The sequence below is a fragment of the Brachycentrus maculatus genome, unplaced genomic scaffold (assembly GCF_059751285.1).
Source record: "Brachycentrus maculatus isolate JH-2025_06_01 unplaced genomic scaffold, ASM5975128v1 h1tg000211l, whole genome shotgun sequence".
Taxonomy (NCBI): Eukaryota; Metazoa; Arthropoda; class Insecta; order Trichoptera; family Brachycentridae; genus Brachycentrus; species Brachycentrus maculatus.
Genome location: NW_028280962.1, coordinates 322,495 through 342,959, shown reverse-complemented (window position 1 = coordinate 342,959; position 20,465 = coordinate 322,495). Strand labels below are relative to the sequence as shown.

The 20,465-nt window shown below is 33.8% G+C and overlaps 1 protein-coding gene across 1 annotated transcript in view; it reads left to right on the top strand.

Moving 5' to 3' along the window:
- Positions 1 to 4,494: 4,494 nt before the first annotated feature.
- The window catches only part of LOC148307068 (uncharacterized), a 31,059-nt gene continuing 15,088 nt past the window's right edge, over positions 4,495 to 20,465 (top strand). The window contains exon 1 of the mRNA XM_088263975.1: positions 4,495 to 5,489. Within this exon, the coding sequence (XP_088120101.1) occupies positions 5,388 to 5,489 (102 nt within the window). The 5' untranslated portion in view covers positions 4,495 to 5,387. The remainder of the gene's footprint in view (positions 5,490 to 20,465) is intronic.

The following is a 20,465-nucleotide window of genomic DNA, read 5'->3' as shown; positions in this document are numbered from 1 at the left end:
AATTTTCTTATTGATTTGTTTTTTTTTTGCTTTAAACACCGTTTTTGTATTGACAGAATAAGTTTTTCTGCGAAATAAAAAAGAAAATAGCTATTGAAAGGTACGGAGTTGAAAAATATGCTAAACATATTTTTTCCAATACATATTCTTTAAAAAACAAATTCCAATGTATATTCTTAAACTTACATACTGAATTATATGTTTGAAAGTACACCCCTAAGTTAGCGCAATACGAGAATTAGTTTCAACAAATATATGCATAAAATAGCACAATTAAAAAGAATTTCTTAGATAAAATATCAATATTTAGATTTTCTAAGTTCAAAGAGAACTTTAAACTCTTTTTATACGTAGAGCAATTTTAATACGACATTTCTCCCTAGAGAATATAGCCCATTGGTATTGAAAGGGAAAACTCATGGACCGGTAAACAGGTTCCAAGTTCGCCTAGAGCGTGAGATGCCTCACCGAGATGTGGGTGAGTAGGTACTTCACTTACTTACGTAACATCATGCGTTACGGCATGCGCTCTTCTGGGTAGGCACCTACCAGTACTTAACTACGTACTACGCCTTTATTTAGTAGGGGAAAGAGGGGGGTCTAATTGTAACAGGGGCAGGTTGTTACATCCTAAATAACACCCCTATCGGCAGTCCGCTTTTTAAAAATAAAAGCGACTACGGCAGTTTGTTAAAAACCCTTATCCGCACCCCAATGGTGCATAAGGCACTGTGTCTTATAAACGCAGTGTAATCATGATCGTTTTACACATGAAGGAAAGGTGATCAGCCCTCCGCTTCAGGTACCAGTCCATGGTAATATTGAATAAAAATTACAGTGAAAAAATTACTTTTATTTATTTTTACCCCCCTTGGGAATCGAACCCGGGACCTCCAGAACGGTAGCCGAGCGTGCTGACCATTACACTACGGAGGCGGACAAAACGGCAGTTTAGCGTGATCGAATTTACTCGTAACGTGTTCACGCACCGATCATGAGCACCGATCCGAAGAAAGATGGATAAAAGTACAAGCCAATCCAAGCCAATCATCCGTTTTATATGCCAACTGACGTGCCGGACGGTGTAATTCCGTGTAGTTCATAAATGCCCATAGTGCGTTTGTGACAGAATTTTAACGTCCGTTTTTACGTTACTTCACACAATTAACGATCATAATTACATTGCATCAATTTGATGAAGTGCCCTATGCACCATTGGGTGCGGATGCATATTCTGGTAGCGTGAAAAAACATTATTTTGCAGTACATGAATGAGACATCGCCTCGGGGTGAGTGAGAATATTAAGAATGGAAGTCGTTCTTACAACATGATATGTGAAAGGCGGCCATTATTATATCGTAGCGCAGTTGATACTAAACTCCAACGCGAGCGTTGCAAGTTCGATTCCCACTGCGCTAAAAAATAACGACATTTTAAGGTAATATCGCTCACTCCTTTCAAGAATGTCATAAATCAAAAAACTTGATTTTTCAGGAGAACGTTTTTAAAGTTTAAAAATATAATACAATGTATTAAAAGTAAATATCAAGCCAATTATTGAACTTTTTACTGTGCAACAGATCTTTTTAGGTAAAACCTGGAGGTTTTTTCTCCATTTAAAAATATTTAAAAAATAATTAAACTATACATTTTCTTCAAAATGCAAAAACAACACTTTCTGCCATGTAGCGGGTAAATATTAAGTCAAAAATATGCCTCTTTTGCTGGGATATAGTACATTTTCTGGGCATTCCGAAAACATGGACAGCTGAAAATTGACGATTTTTGATTTATGACGTTCTTGAAAGGAGTGAGCGATATGTTATGCAATTATATTTACCCAAAGGTTTACATATAACATAAATGAGACCTTTTTATGTGTAGACCCCCAGGCAGACCTCCAAAAAGGTGGAGAGATAGCTGGTAGTCAGCATCCCAAGAGCGACAGGCACAGACAGATCCTGAGGATCTATATGTGTCGGGTTGTGGTCCCGTGGTTAGTGTCGCGAACTCTTAAGTCAGAATTTCTCGGTTCGAACCCACTATACCACAATTTGATACCTATTTCTTATAACGAGCCGCTCAGGCTCACAGAAATAAAATGAAATTGAAATATTTATGTAGGATCTGAACTATTTGTTTCAAGGTCTTCTTTTTTTATAAAGATAAATATTTGTGTTTTTTATTTTATTTGTAGAGTGGGTTCGAACCGAGAAACTCTGACTCTTAAGTCTGCGACACTAACCACGGAACCACAACCCTACACAATTTATTCAATATTACCCTGGACTTGTACCTGAAGCGGAGGGCTGATACCGTTCACTCATTATAACACTGCGTTTATCAATTTCGGCGTATTAATATAAAATTTTAGCAAATTTCCCTTGAGCGAGCGTGTGTCATAAATTTTACGTCCTTAAGATTTTTGTTTTGGATTTTCTTTATATAAATGTTATGAAAATGCTGTTATCTAATAAAAAATATAGATCTACTCAAAAAATATATACACATGTCTTTCACCATCGTGTTAATTTATTTTTCCCAATGAGGAATTTTTCATATTATTTTTTGACATCTCATCAAAGATGAAGAAGAATATGGAAGTCTGGGCATTTACGGGGCTGACGACCGTCATAGGCTGGTTTAAGTGATCGCTTTACACACGTGTAACATTCACCAATTCTACCCATTATTGACAACCACACTACTCAAATTCTTGGAAGTTCTATATATATGAACCAATTTAGAAACCTTGTTCTTGAATCACTAGAACTTCACTAGAGACATCTTTTGGTGAGATATAAAGAAGCTTTTTACTAAGCAGAAACTCTTATATTAGTATGTGAGGTCCGAATCCTGGATTATGAAAATAACTCCTATAATTGGAGATAATCCAGATTATGTGAACAAGTATTTGGAGACACTTAAAATGTTGTTAATTTTTTTTTATTGTTCCTCTCTTTAGTTGGTCTGACATGTTTTCCTGTTAAAACACGTCTAAAATCAATTTAAAAAAATGCATTTAGCTATAAAGGAAACGATTTCAATGAAAAATAAATTGGAAATTAGTTTAATTCCATATAAAATACATAAAATACGAGCGATTTAAGGAGCGATTTTTTAAATCGCTTAATGGAAATTTCCAAATTTCTGTGAAAAACAAAAACTTAGCACACTAGGTACGTGTGTAGTTTAGAAAGACACTGACCCTCGAATAGCTTGGAGCTGGATGCTTGCAATTAAGTGGTAAGGGTGGAGGAAGCGATAAGTAGTATTTGTAATAAATTTTATGACAACGCGCCCGCTGGAAGGTTAAATATACACACATTTCAAGAAACTGATTTTTTTACCAGCTTTTTGAAACTAATAAAACTTTTGGCATAATCAGAGAATACGCTCCCAGGGTACTAGCTATACCCAGCAGTATCTACGTCACACTACAGTCGGTGAAACGGTAGAAATACCGTATTTCAGAAAGAGTGTAGTGTAGTATGTAGTGGATAATAGTAGGTAGTAGGTAGACAGGGGTTAGGCAGGAATAGGAAGGTTAGAAGGCGGTAGCAGATATTATCTATTAGTATTATATTATGTATATTGTACTCGGTGCGATGGCGATGGCTTGAATACCAAATTGGTAATTGCACTTAGCGCTCAGAGGCGGATCTGGGATATTTGTAGTTTAACCCAAGATAACTAAACTATATTATTTTAAATTAATGTTTTACTTAGTAAATACCACTATTTCTTAAAATCTACTGTGACACGTTTTTCGATGCACACTATTTTACTGGTTTCGATACCACAAAGTGACTGCCGAATCAATTAATGAAATTAAACTATATTTGTAGATACAATGCCATTTGTGGATCGCACTATATTGACATATCGCTCAATCCTTTCAAGAACGTCATGTATAAAAAATTGTCAATTTTCAGTTGTGCATGTTTTCGGAATGCCCAGAAAATCTACTATATCCCAGAAAAAGCGGCATATTTTTAACATAATATTTACCCGCTACAGGGCGGAAAGTGATGTCTTTGCATTTTGAAGAAAAAGTATTGTTTAATATTTTTTTTAAATATACAAAATATTTTCAAATTAAAAAAAAAACCTTCAGGTTTTACCTAAAAAGATCTGTTGCACAGTAAAAAGTTCAATAAGCGGCTGGATATTTATTTTTAATACATTGTATTATATTTTTAAACTTATAAATCGTTCTCCTGAAAAATCAAGTTTTTTTATTTATGACGTTCTTGAAAGGAGTGACCGATATGTAGTAGCTGTGTGGAAAAGTGATTTATTGCTAAATGTCTCTTACATTCATTTCTAATAAACCAAACTTAAGTGTCATGTAATCGGTTCGTATTTTTAATAAATACTTTTGGTTAAGTTTCGTTATAAGAAATGATTTTTTTTTTTTTTAAATATTTTTTAAATCCAGTCCGATTCTGTTTCCCTACCACCTCTCTTTCTCAAGACTGCCTCCACCAGTTGTGATCTCACCTCGGAACGTATTGCAAGCAAGAACACTCAGTCGTCATCAGTCGACATCACCTCCGCGCGGGACTGTGTGCGACGGGCGAACTCCACGACCACGAAACATCGACATACCGACGTCAAAACCAAACGAAAACTAGAAAAAAATGTAAAACAAACCCTAACAAGCCATACGGAGAGTGACACTACAAGTGACACCAGTGAAAACTAGTGATAACATTAAAAAACGCGAAGGTTGCGCGAAACTACAATCAATTGTACAAAAATCGAACAAGCATTGCGCAAAAGTGTAAAAATAATACCAATTTCTTAATTTTTAGGCGCAGTACGCGTAACATCGTGGTCTTAAACCATTTTCTTAACGTTTCGAAAGCCATTAGTGATAAAATTAATTGGAAACAATAAATTGTCGATCAGCCGAACAGGTTAATACCAAGATACGTAATTAGCGCTTGTGCAATAATAGTATCAACAGCATATCAAAGCCGCTTTATGATCTGAGGAATGCAAATTGATTTGAATAAAATTAATAACTGATTTGCATGTTTGCAAGTTTAATGCATTGTTGAATACGTCATCTTACCTATGAATTTGGTGCATCTGTTCATCGGTTGTACATCCTTGATGAATTTGGAAGGTCCCAAAATTCTTCCAAAGGTGTTGTGCATTCGTAAAAGGTGACACGGTCCTATTTGGGTCTCCTAATCCATAATTAGTGTCGCCGAATCCGTCATTTGTGTTGGTGATTGCGTGATTGGTGCCAGATACCTTGAATGGTATCCTGCAAACGTGTTAATAATTTTTTGGTGATTCGCTTTGTGGAACTGTGTCGGGATTTCCGGGTGGAGTGGTGACAGTTTGTGATTGAGGATGTAGACTGTCGGACCGCATGAAGAAGTTGAACTTGGTTTTCAATATGAAGCCTGCCGTGAGGACTTTCCTCTGCTGCAGCGTGTTCGTGGCCTCTGGAGTTGTTGCGGTGTATGTCCTGGTAATAACAATGTCTCTTTTTTTATTCTGCTTGCTGTGTAAGCCTTGTGGCCTGTTTTTTAAATTTATTAGCCACCTGCGATGTCGATTCCCAGCTGTCAATCCATCTCTTTGGTGGTCTGCCCGGGAGTCGGCTAACTTGGGATTTGCGGTGCAGTGCAAGGTAGATGAGTCTGGATGGTTCCATTCTCCTCACATGCGCATACCATTGTCTCCCGTTGCCTTCCCCACCGAACGACATCTTCGATCTCGCATATTTCCCTTATCCTGGTGTTCCTTATTCTGTCTTGTAGACTTTGCTAGATATGCTTCTTAGAGTCTTCATTTATGACTCCAGCGTCCGCTCTGCTCTCGATCCCATATGTCATGATGGGTCGCACAAATTTTACTTATAACAATGTTATTAATAAAATTGTTTTGCTGTTCAGCAATCCGTGACGTCAACAACATAAATGTCTTATCCACTTGATGCAACGGTCTACCCACACAGCAAACGTGGGGCTGATTTGATGAACTCAAAAAGAAACCCGTCGCTTTAAAATTGTGTCGGTTAAAATCAGATTGACATTTGACGTGACTAGGTGAATACTGATTATCTGGACACATTGCATTGTTTTTTTTATTTAATATTTATTAAATATTAATCAAGTCCTTCGGTATTTCAAGATAATTCCAATGATTTCATTAATTGATTCGGCAATTACTTTGTGGTAATATCTATCTATTTTAAATTTAAGTTTTGACTGGTAAGTTACAAAGTGATTCCAATTTTTAGACTACCAAGAATTTAGACTTATTTGGTCCAAAACCAAAAATCAATGTTATTTATTCATGAAGCTGAGATATAAATGCAGAATTTCGCGCAATCTGAACAATATTCATTACTATATCTGGTAGTTTCTTCAAGAAATATTTTCTGTTAAAATTTACATAGGGCGAAAACATTTTTTTTACACCAGATATTAACTATAATTCTAGGGTAGGTATGCTCTCTGAATATCACTTTCTCAAATTCGTTATTAAGTTCACTCAATTTATATATTTACTTTAAAAAAGCATTAATTTAATATTAAACGATTATCCTCCATGTTAATGCGTTGCGATTATTTAAAATAATAGGATATCAAAAAGTCTGAATATATTAATCAAAGATTCATTGCAACATCTGATTTGCAAATATAATAATAACTGAACTACTAACTAACTAACTAACCATCACGCCGCTTCCCCGCAGGAGTAGACAGAGAGAATAGAGCGCCACACCACTCTGTCCTTGCAAACATTCTTCGCCTCTTCCACGTTCATGCATCTCCTCGTACATACCCGCCGATTGTTACGACTCCTAACCTGACCACTTTCAAGTATTTGGCATACCTGATCGTGCCATGTTTTTCTCGGTCTTCCTCTGCTTCTTTTCCCGCGAACATTCGCCTCATAAATTTGTTTTACCGTTCTTTCCTCACTCATTCGTTCTACATGTCCAAACCATCTCAACACACCTTTCTTAATTTTATCGATAATGCTTATCTCAGCTTTGCATTCCTTCCTTATTTCACTATTCGTACATCTATCACACATCGTTTTGTCGCACATTCTTCTGAGAGATCTCATTTCGACTGCATTCAGTCTACTTTCATCCTTCTTTTGCCAACTCCATGTTTCACTTCCATACATTAGAGTTGGAACCAGGACTCCGTTGTGCACTGCCAGTTTAGCTTCCACCGATAGGTTTTTATTTGCTATAACTGATTTCAGTGCACCATTAACTTTGTTCCCAGCATTCACTCTCCTTTCTAAGTCTTTATCAATCTTTCCATCCCTAGAAAACATACTACCCAAATACATAAATATAATAACTGTAATATGCAAATTGCCGTATACTGTCATTACTCGTAAATTTCGCCATATAACGTTTTCGACAGTATTTTCTCTTGAATATTAATGTATTATTTACAACAGTTTGAGTGTGTCCAAATACTTGTTCACGGATCTTGATACATCGAAATAAAAGGGTCTCCGCTAAAAAAGTAAAAGCTTTCCCAATATTAGCAATATATGGCTCCAGTGAACCCACATGTATTAGATTAATGTCCGCCTCCGTAGTGTAATGGTCAGCACGATCGGCTACCATTCTGGAGGTCCCGGGTTCGATTCCCAAAGGGGGTAAAATAAATATAAGTGATTTTTTCACTGTAATATTTATTCAATATTACCCTGGACTGGTACCTGAAGTGGAGAGCTGATCACCTTTCCTTCATATGTAAACGATCAAGATAACACTGCATTTATATTAAGCAGTGCCCTATGCACCATTGGGTGCGGATAAGGGTTTTTTATTATTATTATGTAGGAGTTCCAAAAATTGGACTAGTGTGATTGTCAATCATGGGTAGAATGGTGAATATTGGACGTGTGTAATGTGATCACTTAACCACCCTATGACAGGTTATAAGCCCTGTGAATAATCTGATTTCCATATTCTTTTTTATCTATGTTGAGAAGGGAAAAAAGTTCATTTTTGGTTATCGTATTGAGTGAGCACTTAACCAGCCTACGAGAGTTCATAAGGCCTGTACCCAGCCTTCATATTCTTCTTCATCTATGTCGAAATGTAATAAATGTAATATATTATTTGTTTATCTATATAGTCATATTTAGTGGGTTAATAACTCTATTTAAAATCATATTATATGTAACAAAATAACAACTATAGATTTTTTTCCACATATATTTTATTTGACTAGTCACCGGGTTTCGTTGTTACCGACATCATAACCAAACTGATCAACGAAACCCGGTCACTGGTCAAATAAAATATACGTGAAAAACTACTCGTATATATGTAGCTGTTATTTTATTATATAAAATGCAGTTCCACCAAGAAATGTCAGTACAAAACTTCAATCAAACAAAAACATATCAACATTTTGAGTGTGTCCAAATACTTATTCACAAATCTGGATTATCTCCAATTATAGGAGTTTTTTTCATCTCACCAATAGATGTCTCTAGTGAAGTCCTAGTGATTCAAGAACAATGTTTCAAAATTGGTTCGTATATATATATATATATATATATATATATATATATATATATATATATATATATATATATATATATATATATATATATATATATATATATATATATATATATATATATATATATATATATATATATATATATATATATATATATATATATATATATATATATATATATATATATATATATATATATATATATATATATATATATATATATATATATATATATATATATATATATATATATATATATATATAGAACTTCCAAGAATTTGAGTAGTGTGGTTGTCAATAATGGGTAGAATTGGTGAATGTTAAACGTTGATTATCTTTTTAAAATTAAACATTTGAATATGCCACTATGTTACACGTGTGTAAAGTGATCACTTAAGCTAGCCTATGACGGTCGTCACCCCGTAAATGCCCATACTTCCATATTCTTCTTCATCTTTGATGAGTTGTCAATTGATATTCAGCGACACGCGTGTTTTAACGGTCGTAATTTATTATCCTAATGTATGTCAAATGACGATGCGTACCCAATACCTGGTCTTTCTTCTTCAGCATTCTGTCCTCCACTGCTGGATATAGGCCTCTTCCGTATGTTTCTATTTCCTTCGGTCAGTTGTTGCTTGCAGCCAATTTTTACCCCCACAGCGGCTATGACGTCGGACCATCTTTTGGAGGCCTTCCGACGCCTCTCTTATTCTCCAAAGGTCTCCATCTTAAAATTTCAGGGGACTTCCTAGTGGCATTCTATTCTCTCTGCCTACCCCTGTGGGAAGCGGCGTGGTGGTTTCGTAGTTATGATTGTCGTGATCATGACAGGCACTTAAATTGCGTCTTGTCGGCCACTGGAGGCTGACACTTTGTACCTTATATTGTCTTCATATAGCTCACTCCTTTCAAGAACGTCATAAATAAAAAATCGTCAATTTTCAGCTGTGCATGTTTTCGGAATGCCCAGAAAATGTACTATACCTTAGCAAAAGATAATTTTTAACTTAATATTTACCCGCTACAGGGCAGAAAGTGTTATTTTTGCATTTTGAAGAAATGGTATTTTTAATTATTTTTTTAAATATACTAAATATTTTTCAAATTGGGAAAAAATCTTCAGGTTTTACCTAAAAAGATCTGTTGCACAGCAATAAGTCCAATAAGGGGCTAGTAATTTATTTTTAATATATTGTATTATATTTTTAAACTTTAAAAACGTTCTCCTGAAAAATCTAGTTTTTTATTTATTTATAACGTTCTTGAAAGGAGTGAGCGATCGGCGCCCTGTGCTGATATGGAAATATTGGCGGAAAAGGTATGTGATTTTTGATTTATGACGTTCTTGAAAGGAGTGAGCGATTTATGCCGAGCAGCACATTAACACAGTGACTACCGGTGACCGACACAAGGCATTTAAATTGCGTCTCGTCAGCCACCGGAGGCTGACACTTTGTACCTTATATTATCTTCATACGACCAATATAAGGTACAAAGTGCCGGTCACCGGTGGCTGACACTGGCAGTCAATGTGTTAAGGGTCAAAGAGCAGCATACGGTTCGCGAACCACGGTTTTCCAACCACTGCCACAGATGAACACATCATTAAATAGTTTTTTAATCAGCGGTGCACGATTCGAGTGGGAGGATTATCTCGTTTGTGTACAAATTACAAAATCAAATGTGCTTTTCACACTCCTAACCTTGGCGTCCCAAAAGGAAGACGAAAAGGTCTCATGCCTAAAGAGACGTGACGCATTGCAGGTATTTCTCAATTTTGTTTGATAAATCATCACTCTAACTCGTTTCCGGTGCGATTATGAAATAAAATGAATAGGAAATCCTTATTTCGAATGAATCTCTTCATTTTTGACATGCATGAAAGAAAATATTTAATTCTGCGCATTTATTTACAGGGCTTACGACCGTCCGGCAGTCTGGTTTTGAAAATGAAAGCGACTACAACAGTTTAGCGTGATCGAATTTAACCGCAACGTGTTCACGCACCGATCAAGAGCTCGGCTGTCCAAACTCCAAAACGCAGTATAAGGAACAATTTTTTGTAGTACGTTTTTTTGCATTTTTGGACTAAATAGATTCTACTTAATCCAAAAATGCAAAAAAAACGTACTACAAAAAAAAATCCCTTACTGTGTTTTAAGTTTGGACAGCCGAGCTCCGACCCGAAGAAAGACGGACAAAAGCACAAGCCAATCCAAGCCAATCATCGTTTTAAAACGCTAAAACGTGCCGGACGGTAAAATTCCGTGTAATTTCGTGTAGTGGACAAACGCCCATAGGCTTGGGATAGTGATTTTATGACTTTATATACGTGTAAAATTCACCAATTCAAGCAATGGTTGACAACCATACTACTCAACTTTTATAATTCCTAGATACTTGTATATTGATCAAAATCGTGACACAATACGGCTGTCCAAACTTAAAACACAGTCAGGGACATTTTTTTTGTAGTATGTGTTTTTGCATTTTTGGACTAAAAAGAATCTACTTAGTCCCAAATTGCAAAAAAAAAACGTACCACAAAAAAATGTGCCTTACTGTGTTTTGATACCTTTTCTTCAAAATGCAAAAACAACACTTTTTTTCCTGTAGCGAGTAAATATTAAGTTTAAATATGCCGCTTTTGCTGGGATATAGTACATTTTCTGAGCATTCCGAAAACATGCACAACTAAAAATCGACGATTTTTTTTTATTTATGATGTTTTTAAAAAGAGTGAGCGATATGTGAAAGAAGGTGTAAATCAAAGGATATACACGACTTCGGAAATTTGAGTAGTGTGGTTGTCAATCATGGGTGTGGTTGTCAATCATGGGTGGAATGGTGAATGTTGCACGCGTGTAAAGTGATCACTTAACAAGCATATGAGAGATCATAAGCCCTACAGGGCTTATGATCTGTCATATCATTTACAAATGCCCAGAATTTTACATTCTTCTACATCTTTGTTGAGATGTCAAAAAAGTAAAATACTAGGTATTCTTCGAAGTGAAGACAAAGACTGCAACTAATGGCAAAAACGTGTTTTTTTAGTTCTTATCTTAAACCCGCCATAAAAGACTCCCATGACAGGAAGTGCTGTGTGTAAAAATGCCATTATGTATACATATATGTATTATAAGATACCTACATATTTAACGGAAGCAGTTACACTAAAGACAAACAAGAAATATTATAATTTATTGTTTGTTTTGAATAAATTGAGAAATTTAATAGCGAAAGAATATTAATGAAAATGTGTTTCAAACCATTGTGAGCAGTGTTTGAAGTATGATCAAATTATGAATTACTTATCCTATTATGTTTTTAGATTCGATTAGGGAAAATTAAATCGGTAATTATTATGCATAATTAACATGATTTTTATGACATCTCAACAAAGATGAAGAAGAACATGGAAGTCTGGGCATTTACGGGACTTACGACCTTCATAGGCTGGTTTAACTGATCACTTTACACAGCGTAACATTAACCAATTCTACCCGTGATTAATAACAATACTAATAAACTTATATATATATTGATCAAACACGGCATGCGCCAGTTCACTATAGACATCTATGGTGGGATGAGGAAAGCTTTTATTAAGCAGAGACTCTTTAACTTGTATGTGAGGTCCGAATCCTGGATTATATATTCGACACAACGTTGACACAAGTACCCCTTTATCTTAGGGAATTTTATAAGGGTTTAATGTTTTAAGTTGTATTTTTTCGTTTTAACTAGCGGAAATGGCTTTAATGAGTCATTTAAAATTGATATACAATTTAAAAACATTAAATTCCCTATAACCTCCCCTCCGATAACGCGGTACCTATCTCAGCGTTATGGGGGGGTTAACTGTACTTGTTCACAAATCTGTAAATGGCCAGACATCCATATTCTTCTTCATCTATGTTGAGATGTCAAAAAATAGTTCAATTGTTTGAATAAAAATATCATTAATTATTTTTTATCGTTTGTGAAGCGGTCATTATTTATTGATCCGTTCCGGCTGCTGAGGTAGCGGTCCAAGTCACTTTATACATTACCCACGACGCGCGAACATTCCTTGGTCTACAGTTTAATTTAATTTAACGTACTCCGGTTTCGACATAATCTCATTAAATAATATGCAGGTGGCTTGACTTTGTATTTAATTTAACGAATTTGCATAATTTGCCACATCATTATAGTAGGTACACAATCGTTAATATCTTTAGGATCTACGAGATATTTTCATACTAGAAAAGAGATTGTTCAATGAATTATTTTGATACTAGACTAGATTTTAATTCAATGAGATATTTTGACTACAGGCAACAACAAAACTAACGGGATGTTTTAATTCTAAACAAAAAAGAAAAAGGAAATTTTGATAAATATAGAAAAAGCAAAAGGGATAATTTTGTTCAAATATAAAGAACCAAGAGACCTTTTGGTTAAGACAAAAAGACCAAAGGCACATTTTGGTTTATTTGAATTTGATAGTTATATTTGGTATGTTTTTATATTTTGTAGGTACTTACTTGTATTGTATATTTTTATTTGATATATTTGTATTTGTATGTTTGGTACTGAAAAAGGGATATTTTGGTTAAGACAGTTAATTTAAGACAAAAAGACAAAGGAATATTTTGAGGTTGAAGAGAAAAATCATAGAAATATTTTGATACTAGACAGAATAAAAAAAGGATGTTTTGAGAGTAGACAGAATAAACAAACGGATGTTTTGATAGTAGACAGAATAAACAAATGAATGTTTTGATAGTAGACAGAATAAACAGAGGGATATTTTGATACTAGTCAGAATAAGCAAAAGGTATATTTTGATACTAGACAGAATAAGCAGAACGATATGTTGATAGTAGACAAAATAAGCAAAATTATATTTTGATACTAGACAGAATAAACAAATGGATGTTTTGATAGTAAACAGAATAAACAGAGGGACATTTTGATAGTAGACAGGATAAACAAAGGTATATTTTGATAGTAGATAGAATAAGCAGAGGAATATTTTAATACTAGACAAAATAAGCAGAAGGATATGTTGATACTAGACAAAATAAACAAAATGATATTTTGATACTAGACAAAATTAACAGAGGGATATGTTGATTTCATCAATCCATTTTTAATTTGAGTTTTACTTGGTAAACACCTCTATTTCTTAAAATCTATTGTGACATTGAAACCCGTATCACGATAGATTTTAAGAAATAGAGGAATTAACCAAGTAAAACTAAAATAAAAAATGTTATTTTGATACTAAAAATAATAAATAAAAGCATATTTTGATACCAGACAGATTTTTTTAAAGAATATATCTTCTATGATGTATTGGTAAATGATTTCAAGTTATCTAACCGAATTTGAACGATTTTATATGTAGACATTGGAATGACTCACGCCTCTCGGTATTTTTGTGTTCGTATTTACAAACAAACCGGTATTTGAACAGTTTGTCACGTCACTCTTACTTTTGCCGAAAGTTATTAACAGAACACGTTTGATGCTAATTCAACAAACGCCACATTTTCAAAGCGTGACTAAGAAAAGAAAAGGCCATAAGGCGACACGTAAAGATGTCGCAGACAATAGACGGTCGTTGTATTGTCAACAGACAGCCAAACTACGAAACTACAATTAATGTATTCTGTAACAATAATCGACATGGAAGAGAGAATACCAACTGGAATTGAATTCGTTGAACTGCAGCCAATTGCATTGAAAGATTATACAAATTTTTGATTCTCATAAATTGGTGAAGCTGGGTTTGCTCTGCTCCATTCTGGTTTGCTCTGGTCCATTCTGAGCCTCGAGGAAAATATATGCGGAATTAAGGGTACTTTTGTTTATTTTGTGTTGGTGCATGCACACACAGATGAGGTTGGGTATTTCTAAGTACTGCCTATATCTCAAGGGTCACCTCTGAGTTTTTCTCTGAGTATATCTTTATGATTTTCTTTCTAATTTTATTGCTCGGAATGTATAGATATTCCGAGATAAATCTATAGAGATTCGTGTCCAATTTTATCTTTACGTGTATTTTTAAGTTTTACTATGTATTTTAGTATGTATATCTTTATATTTCTCTAAGTTTATCGCTATCTGTATCTCAAGGGTCATCTGTAAGTTTTTCTCTTTGTATCTTCAGGATTTTCTTTAATTTTGTTTTTCGGAATATCTACAGATTCATCTCCAAGTTTATCTCTATGTGTATCTCTAAGATCATCTTTAGCTTTTTCTTTGCGTATCTTTGGGTTTTTTATAAGTATCTTTTTAGGTATATATAAATTAGTTTATTTCTAGGATCTCCTTCAAGATTATCTATTAGTTCATCTTTTTAGTTCTTCGTTAGTTCCATCTCTGATTTCTCTTAGTTCATCGATCTGCGATTGAGTTTCTGCGCGTACCATTTATGGTATAAGTGCTTAACCACTGTCGAAATACATGTTTTTTTAAATCATTCTTCTCTTCCGCATCCAAATGGTGCACAGGGCACCGCTGTTAACTCCATCGTGATTACCTAAGGTATAGTGATTAGTCCTAGGCTTCAAATCCAAGGATACATGGTATCATATATGATAAAAATAGTGATGGACCAATGTCTGTGTCCTAGCTTGGTTTATAGTACCAATGTGCCATAAATCAAGCTAGGACACAAAATCCCGAACCCTCTTCTAGTGGAACAGAAGGTCTGTTGATGACAATTGAGTTTTACGTGGTTTCCTCTTAGCAACGAGCAAATGTTGACAAGTTCCTGATTGTCCCACACTAGATTATCCCTCCTATTCCCAATACAGACTAAAATACAACATCTTTTTTTAGTTAGAAGAAACATAAATCCACCTTAATGATTTATAAACCTTGTAAATAATATAAGCAAGATCAATAATAAATGATATTTCCATCTTTTAAAAAATCCAAATATATACGACGAAAATTATCCTCCATATAATTCTCAATTTCTGAAGTTAATTTAATATCGTTCCTAGTTTTATCGATTACAAACCCGTTTGTATAGCAAAATAATTATCGCTTATGCATTTTCAATGCAGCGAGGCTAAGAATTAACATGAAGGTATTTTTATTTATTTCAATAAATTCTAGAATCCAGTCTTAGCAATGCAGTTATCCACACCATGCAAATATGTACCAACGGACAGATGATAATAAACTAGATTATAACTGCACATCCTGACAGAAATGTAACTAACGGTTCAATTCGCTATTCAGATATATTATACAATAATTAGTCAGCAGGAAATTATTCAATAAATCATAACGTTTAGTTGGTCGCAAGATGTTGCTTTTTAGCTTATAGACACTCTAGCTAAAACTAATCCCGTTTTGCGTACATTTAAAATATATATTACGTCCGTTTGAACGGGATTTACGTGCAACGGGAATTAATTTTTAAAATAAATCTTACTTATAAATGGTATACCATTATCAGAAGCACTTTTTTTTACAATTTCGGGTCAAAAAGGAATTTCAAAAGTCGGAAAAGGTCCGAGTTATTCAAGAAGCAAATAATGGTTTCTTTCAAGGTATCATGGAAATTGACAATTTATTTTTGATCGAAATTAAGAATCGAAAAATTGACGTAAAAATAAATGATCAAATAATTAGGACAATTAGAAATTATATATTTGCACATATATATATCTTAGTCGTACAGGAGAAAGTGACCAACTGACAAAACGTAATATGTTCAGGAGGGCCATTTAAGTCACTTTTGCTTGTCAAGAAAATAAACATCAATGCAGTTCATCATTTTTAACAAGTCAATATATTATAGTTCCAAGTTTTAAATGTACTGGGAAAATTTTCATGGCAATATTAAGCTAGTGAGATATCAAATAGTTCATAATCACGTTTTTGTAAACAAATGCACTTGGTCACTTTCTCCTGTATGACTACCATATATATATATATATATATATATATATATATATATATATATATATATATATATATATATATATATATATATAAATATAAATATATAAATATAAATAAATAAATATATATATATATATATATATATATATATATATATATATATATATATATATATATATATATATATATATATATATATATATATATATATATATATATATATATATATATATATAAACGATTCTGTAAATCATAACCTTTGATTAATTCATTCCTAGAGTTTGTTAATCTGAAATCGACCAATATTTTTCAAATATAAATATGTTTTGATAGGCTTTTCATTTGAAGATCAAATTTTAAGAGCAATCGTGAATACGCTTACAATAAGCTTATAAATCTGAGAGTCATTCTGATCGGTTCCGATCCATTCCCAACATTGCAATTTTTTTCTAAAGATATAACTCGTTACTCGATTCGTTTCCAATCCAAGGTCATTTGCAAATAAGAAAATGTGAGACTAAATTTACACCACAAATCATTTTACCGGGAGAAGTCATTCATTCATAATACACGTAATTACCAAAATGGTTCTCTTTGTAACACCGTGGGATTTTTCCAATTTAATTGTAGGCCAATTACGACTATATCAATATTTCTCAATGCGATACTATTTGTGTGTTTCGTCGGGTCATTTTGTCCGCCCCGTAGTGTAGTGGTCAGCACGTTTAGCTAGCGCGTTAGATTCGATTTTTAAGGGGGTCAAAATGAATGTAAGTGATGTTCACTTGTTAATTTAATATTGCCCTGGAATGGTACCTGAAGCGTAGGGCTGATCATCTTTCATTCGTGTGTTTAGCATCACATTTAAGATAATATAACATGTATTGATCCGCCTCTGTGGTGTAATAGTTGAGTGTGTTAAATTATTTTAAAATTAAAAAAATTTGTCCGCCTCCGAGCTTGCTGACCATAGTCAGCAAGCTCGGCTACCGTTCTGGAGGTCCCGGGTTCGATTCCCAAGGGGGGTAAAATAAATATAAGTGATTTTTTCACTGTCATATTTATTCAATATTACACTGGACTGGTACTGAAGCGGAGGGCTGATCACCTTTCCTTTATGTGTAAACGATCAAGATAACACTGCGTTTATATGACGCAGTGCCCTATGCACCATTGGGGTGCGGATAAGGGTTTTATTATAATTTTTTTTATTATGTTAAATTAGATATTCCTCTTGTCTTACAATGATCCATTTATTTTTAATTAATGTTTTACTTAGAAATACCACTTATCATTCACAATTATTATCCCGTGGACTGAAATACAATTTACAACCAAAAAACATAAACGTAGACTTACAAGAATTAGCAGTAGACACTGAAGTTGCGCTTTACAAACAATCGTCATCGTTTAAGTACAAATGTGCAGAAATAATAAAAAAAATGTGCCCCGACCCATAAAACAGTGAAAATAAAAAACAAAAGTGATTGGAATGTAGCTTCATCTATAAAGGACTTATTAGTTACCAACAAACAAACCTTAACAAAAGCAAGTAATAATTTACTAAGTAAAACATTTATTAAAAATGAATAGATTTTACCACAAAGTGACTGCCGAATCAATTAATGAAAAGATCCATTCATTGAGATCGCTTCATGAATTAGATGTTTGCAAGTTCCATCTTAATTATCACATCTACCATGTTTTCAAATCACTATTTTATTTCAAATAAACAAGCTGTTCTGGGTTTATATATTACACGCATCATTCGTACATATTGGATTAAATTTTCGTGTGATATTTACCAAGGATAACAATACATTGCTACGGCTCTGGTTGGAACAATGGGAGACAATGCAACGATTTGAACATAACAAAAAACAACGCAAAGGTACGTCATGCATGTAACAAAACTTAATAGTTTCACAGTATTCGAGAAAATTCTCGCGGTTTTCATCATTTTTAACCACAATTTATTTATTTATAATTTATAAAATAACATATCGCTCACTCCTTTCAAATACGTCATATATAAAAAATCGTCAATTTTCAGTTGTGCATGTTTTCGGAATGCCGAGAAAGTTTACTATTATATATCCCAGCATAAGCAACATATTTTTAACTTTATATTTACCCGCTGTAGCGGGGCAGAAAGTGTTGTTTTTGCATTTTGAAGAAAAGGTATTGTTTAATTATTTTTTTAAATATACTTAATATTTTTCAAATGGAGAAAAAACATTCAGGTTTTACCTAAAAAGATCCGTTGCACAGTAAAAAGTTCAATAAAGGGCTTGATATTTATTTTTAATACATTTTATTATATTTTTAAACTTTAAAAACGATCTCCTGAAAAATCAAGTTTTTTTTTAAAATATATATCTCTTGCACATCGGGGACTGGTCCAGGATAATATTAAATAAATATTGTAGTGTAAAATCAGTAATATATATTTTCATCCCCCCCTCCCTGGAATCGAGCCCGAGACCTCCAGCACGATAGGTAAACACACTAACCATTGCACCACGGAGGGAGACTTTTAACTCTAAGGAGTTAAAACTCTTTTATTAGTATGTGAGGTCCGAATCCGAATAAAAAGCTTCTTTCATCTCACCAATAGATGTCTCCAGTGAAGTTCTAGTGATTCAAGAATAATGTTTCAAAAATTGGTTCATATATATAGATCTTCTAAGAATTTCAGTAGTGTGGTTGTCAATAATGGGTAGAATTGGTGAATGTTACACGTGTGTAAAGTGATCACTTAAACCAGCCTATGATTGTCGTCAGCCCCGTAAATGCCCAGACTTCCGTATTCTTCTTCATCTTTGATGAGTTATCAAAAAAATTATATCAAGATTTAAATACCTACCTATATTTAGTGGCATGAACAGAGTATGTTGGTATAAATATCTGCTCATTTGGAAGATCAGCATTAAATGAATCAGCTTCATAGATCATTAATGAGAACAGACAGTTCTGATTCCAACTCTTGATTTCAAGTATTAAACCGCCATTTTAAGCCGAGAAACGTTGACAGAGATTTTACTTTTTATATTCAGGTTACATCAACGTGTCTCGTGTCGGAATGCAATGAGACATTTCCGCAACAGATGCCACGGATACGATTTTCATCACGTAACTCCTAGTCGGCAAAATAATTTAAATACTTAATAGTTTTATTTAGGCATTAATTCATGTCCGCCTCCATAGTGTGGTGGTTAGCGCGCTAGGCTACCATGCTGGAGGTCCCGGGTTCGATTCCCAAGACTGTCAAAATAAATATTAGTGATTTTTCACTCTAATATTTACTTAATATGACCCTGGACTGGTACCTGAAGCGGAAGGCTGCTCACCTTTCCTTCGTGTAATTAACGATCAAGATAACACTGCTTCTATACGATGCAGTGCCCTATGCACCATTGAGGTGCGGATAAGAGTTAGAAGAAGAAGAAGAATATAAAGGAATCTGCCATTTTATATTTTTTGACATCTCAACATAGATGTAGAAGAATATGGAAGTCTGGGTATTTACAGGGCTTATGACCTGTCGCAGGTTGGTTAAGTGATCACTCTACACATGTGCAACATTCTCCATTCTCCAAGTGTGGTTGTCAATCATGGATCGATCATATGATCGATCTCATGACACAGTACATATCGCTCACTCCTTTTAACAACGTCACATATCAAAAGACTTGATTTTTCAGGAGATCGTTTTTAAAGTTTTAGAATATAATAAAATGTATTAAAAATAGATATCAAGCCACTTATTGAACTTTTTACTATGCAGCAGATCTTTTTATGTAAAACCTGAAGGTTTTTTCTCCATTTGAAAAATATTAAGTATATTTTAAAAAATAATTAAACAATAACTTTTATTCAAAATGCAAAAACAATACTTTCTGCCCTGTAACGGGTAAATATTAAGTTAAAAATATGCCGCTTTTGCTGGGATATAGTACATTTTCTGGGCATTCCGAAAACACGCACAACTGAAAATTGACGATTTTTGATATATGACG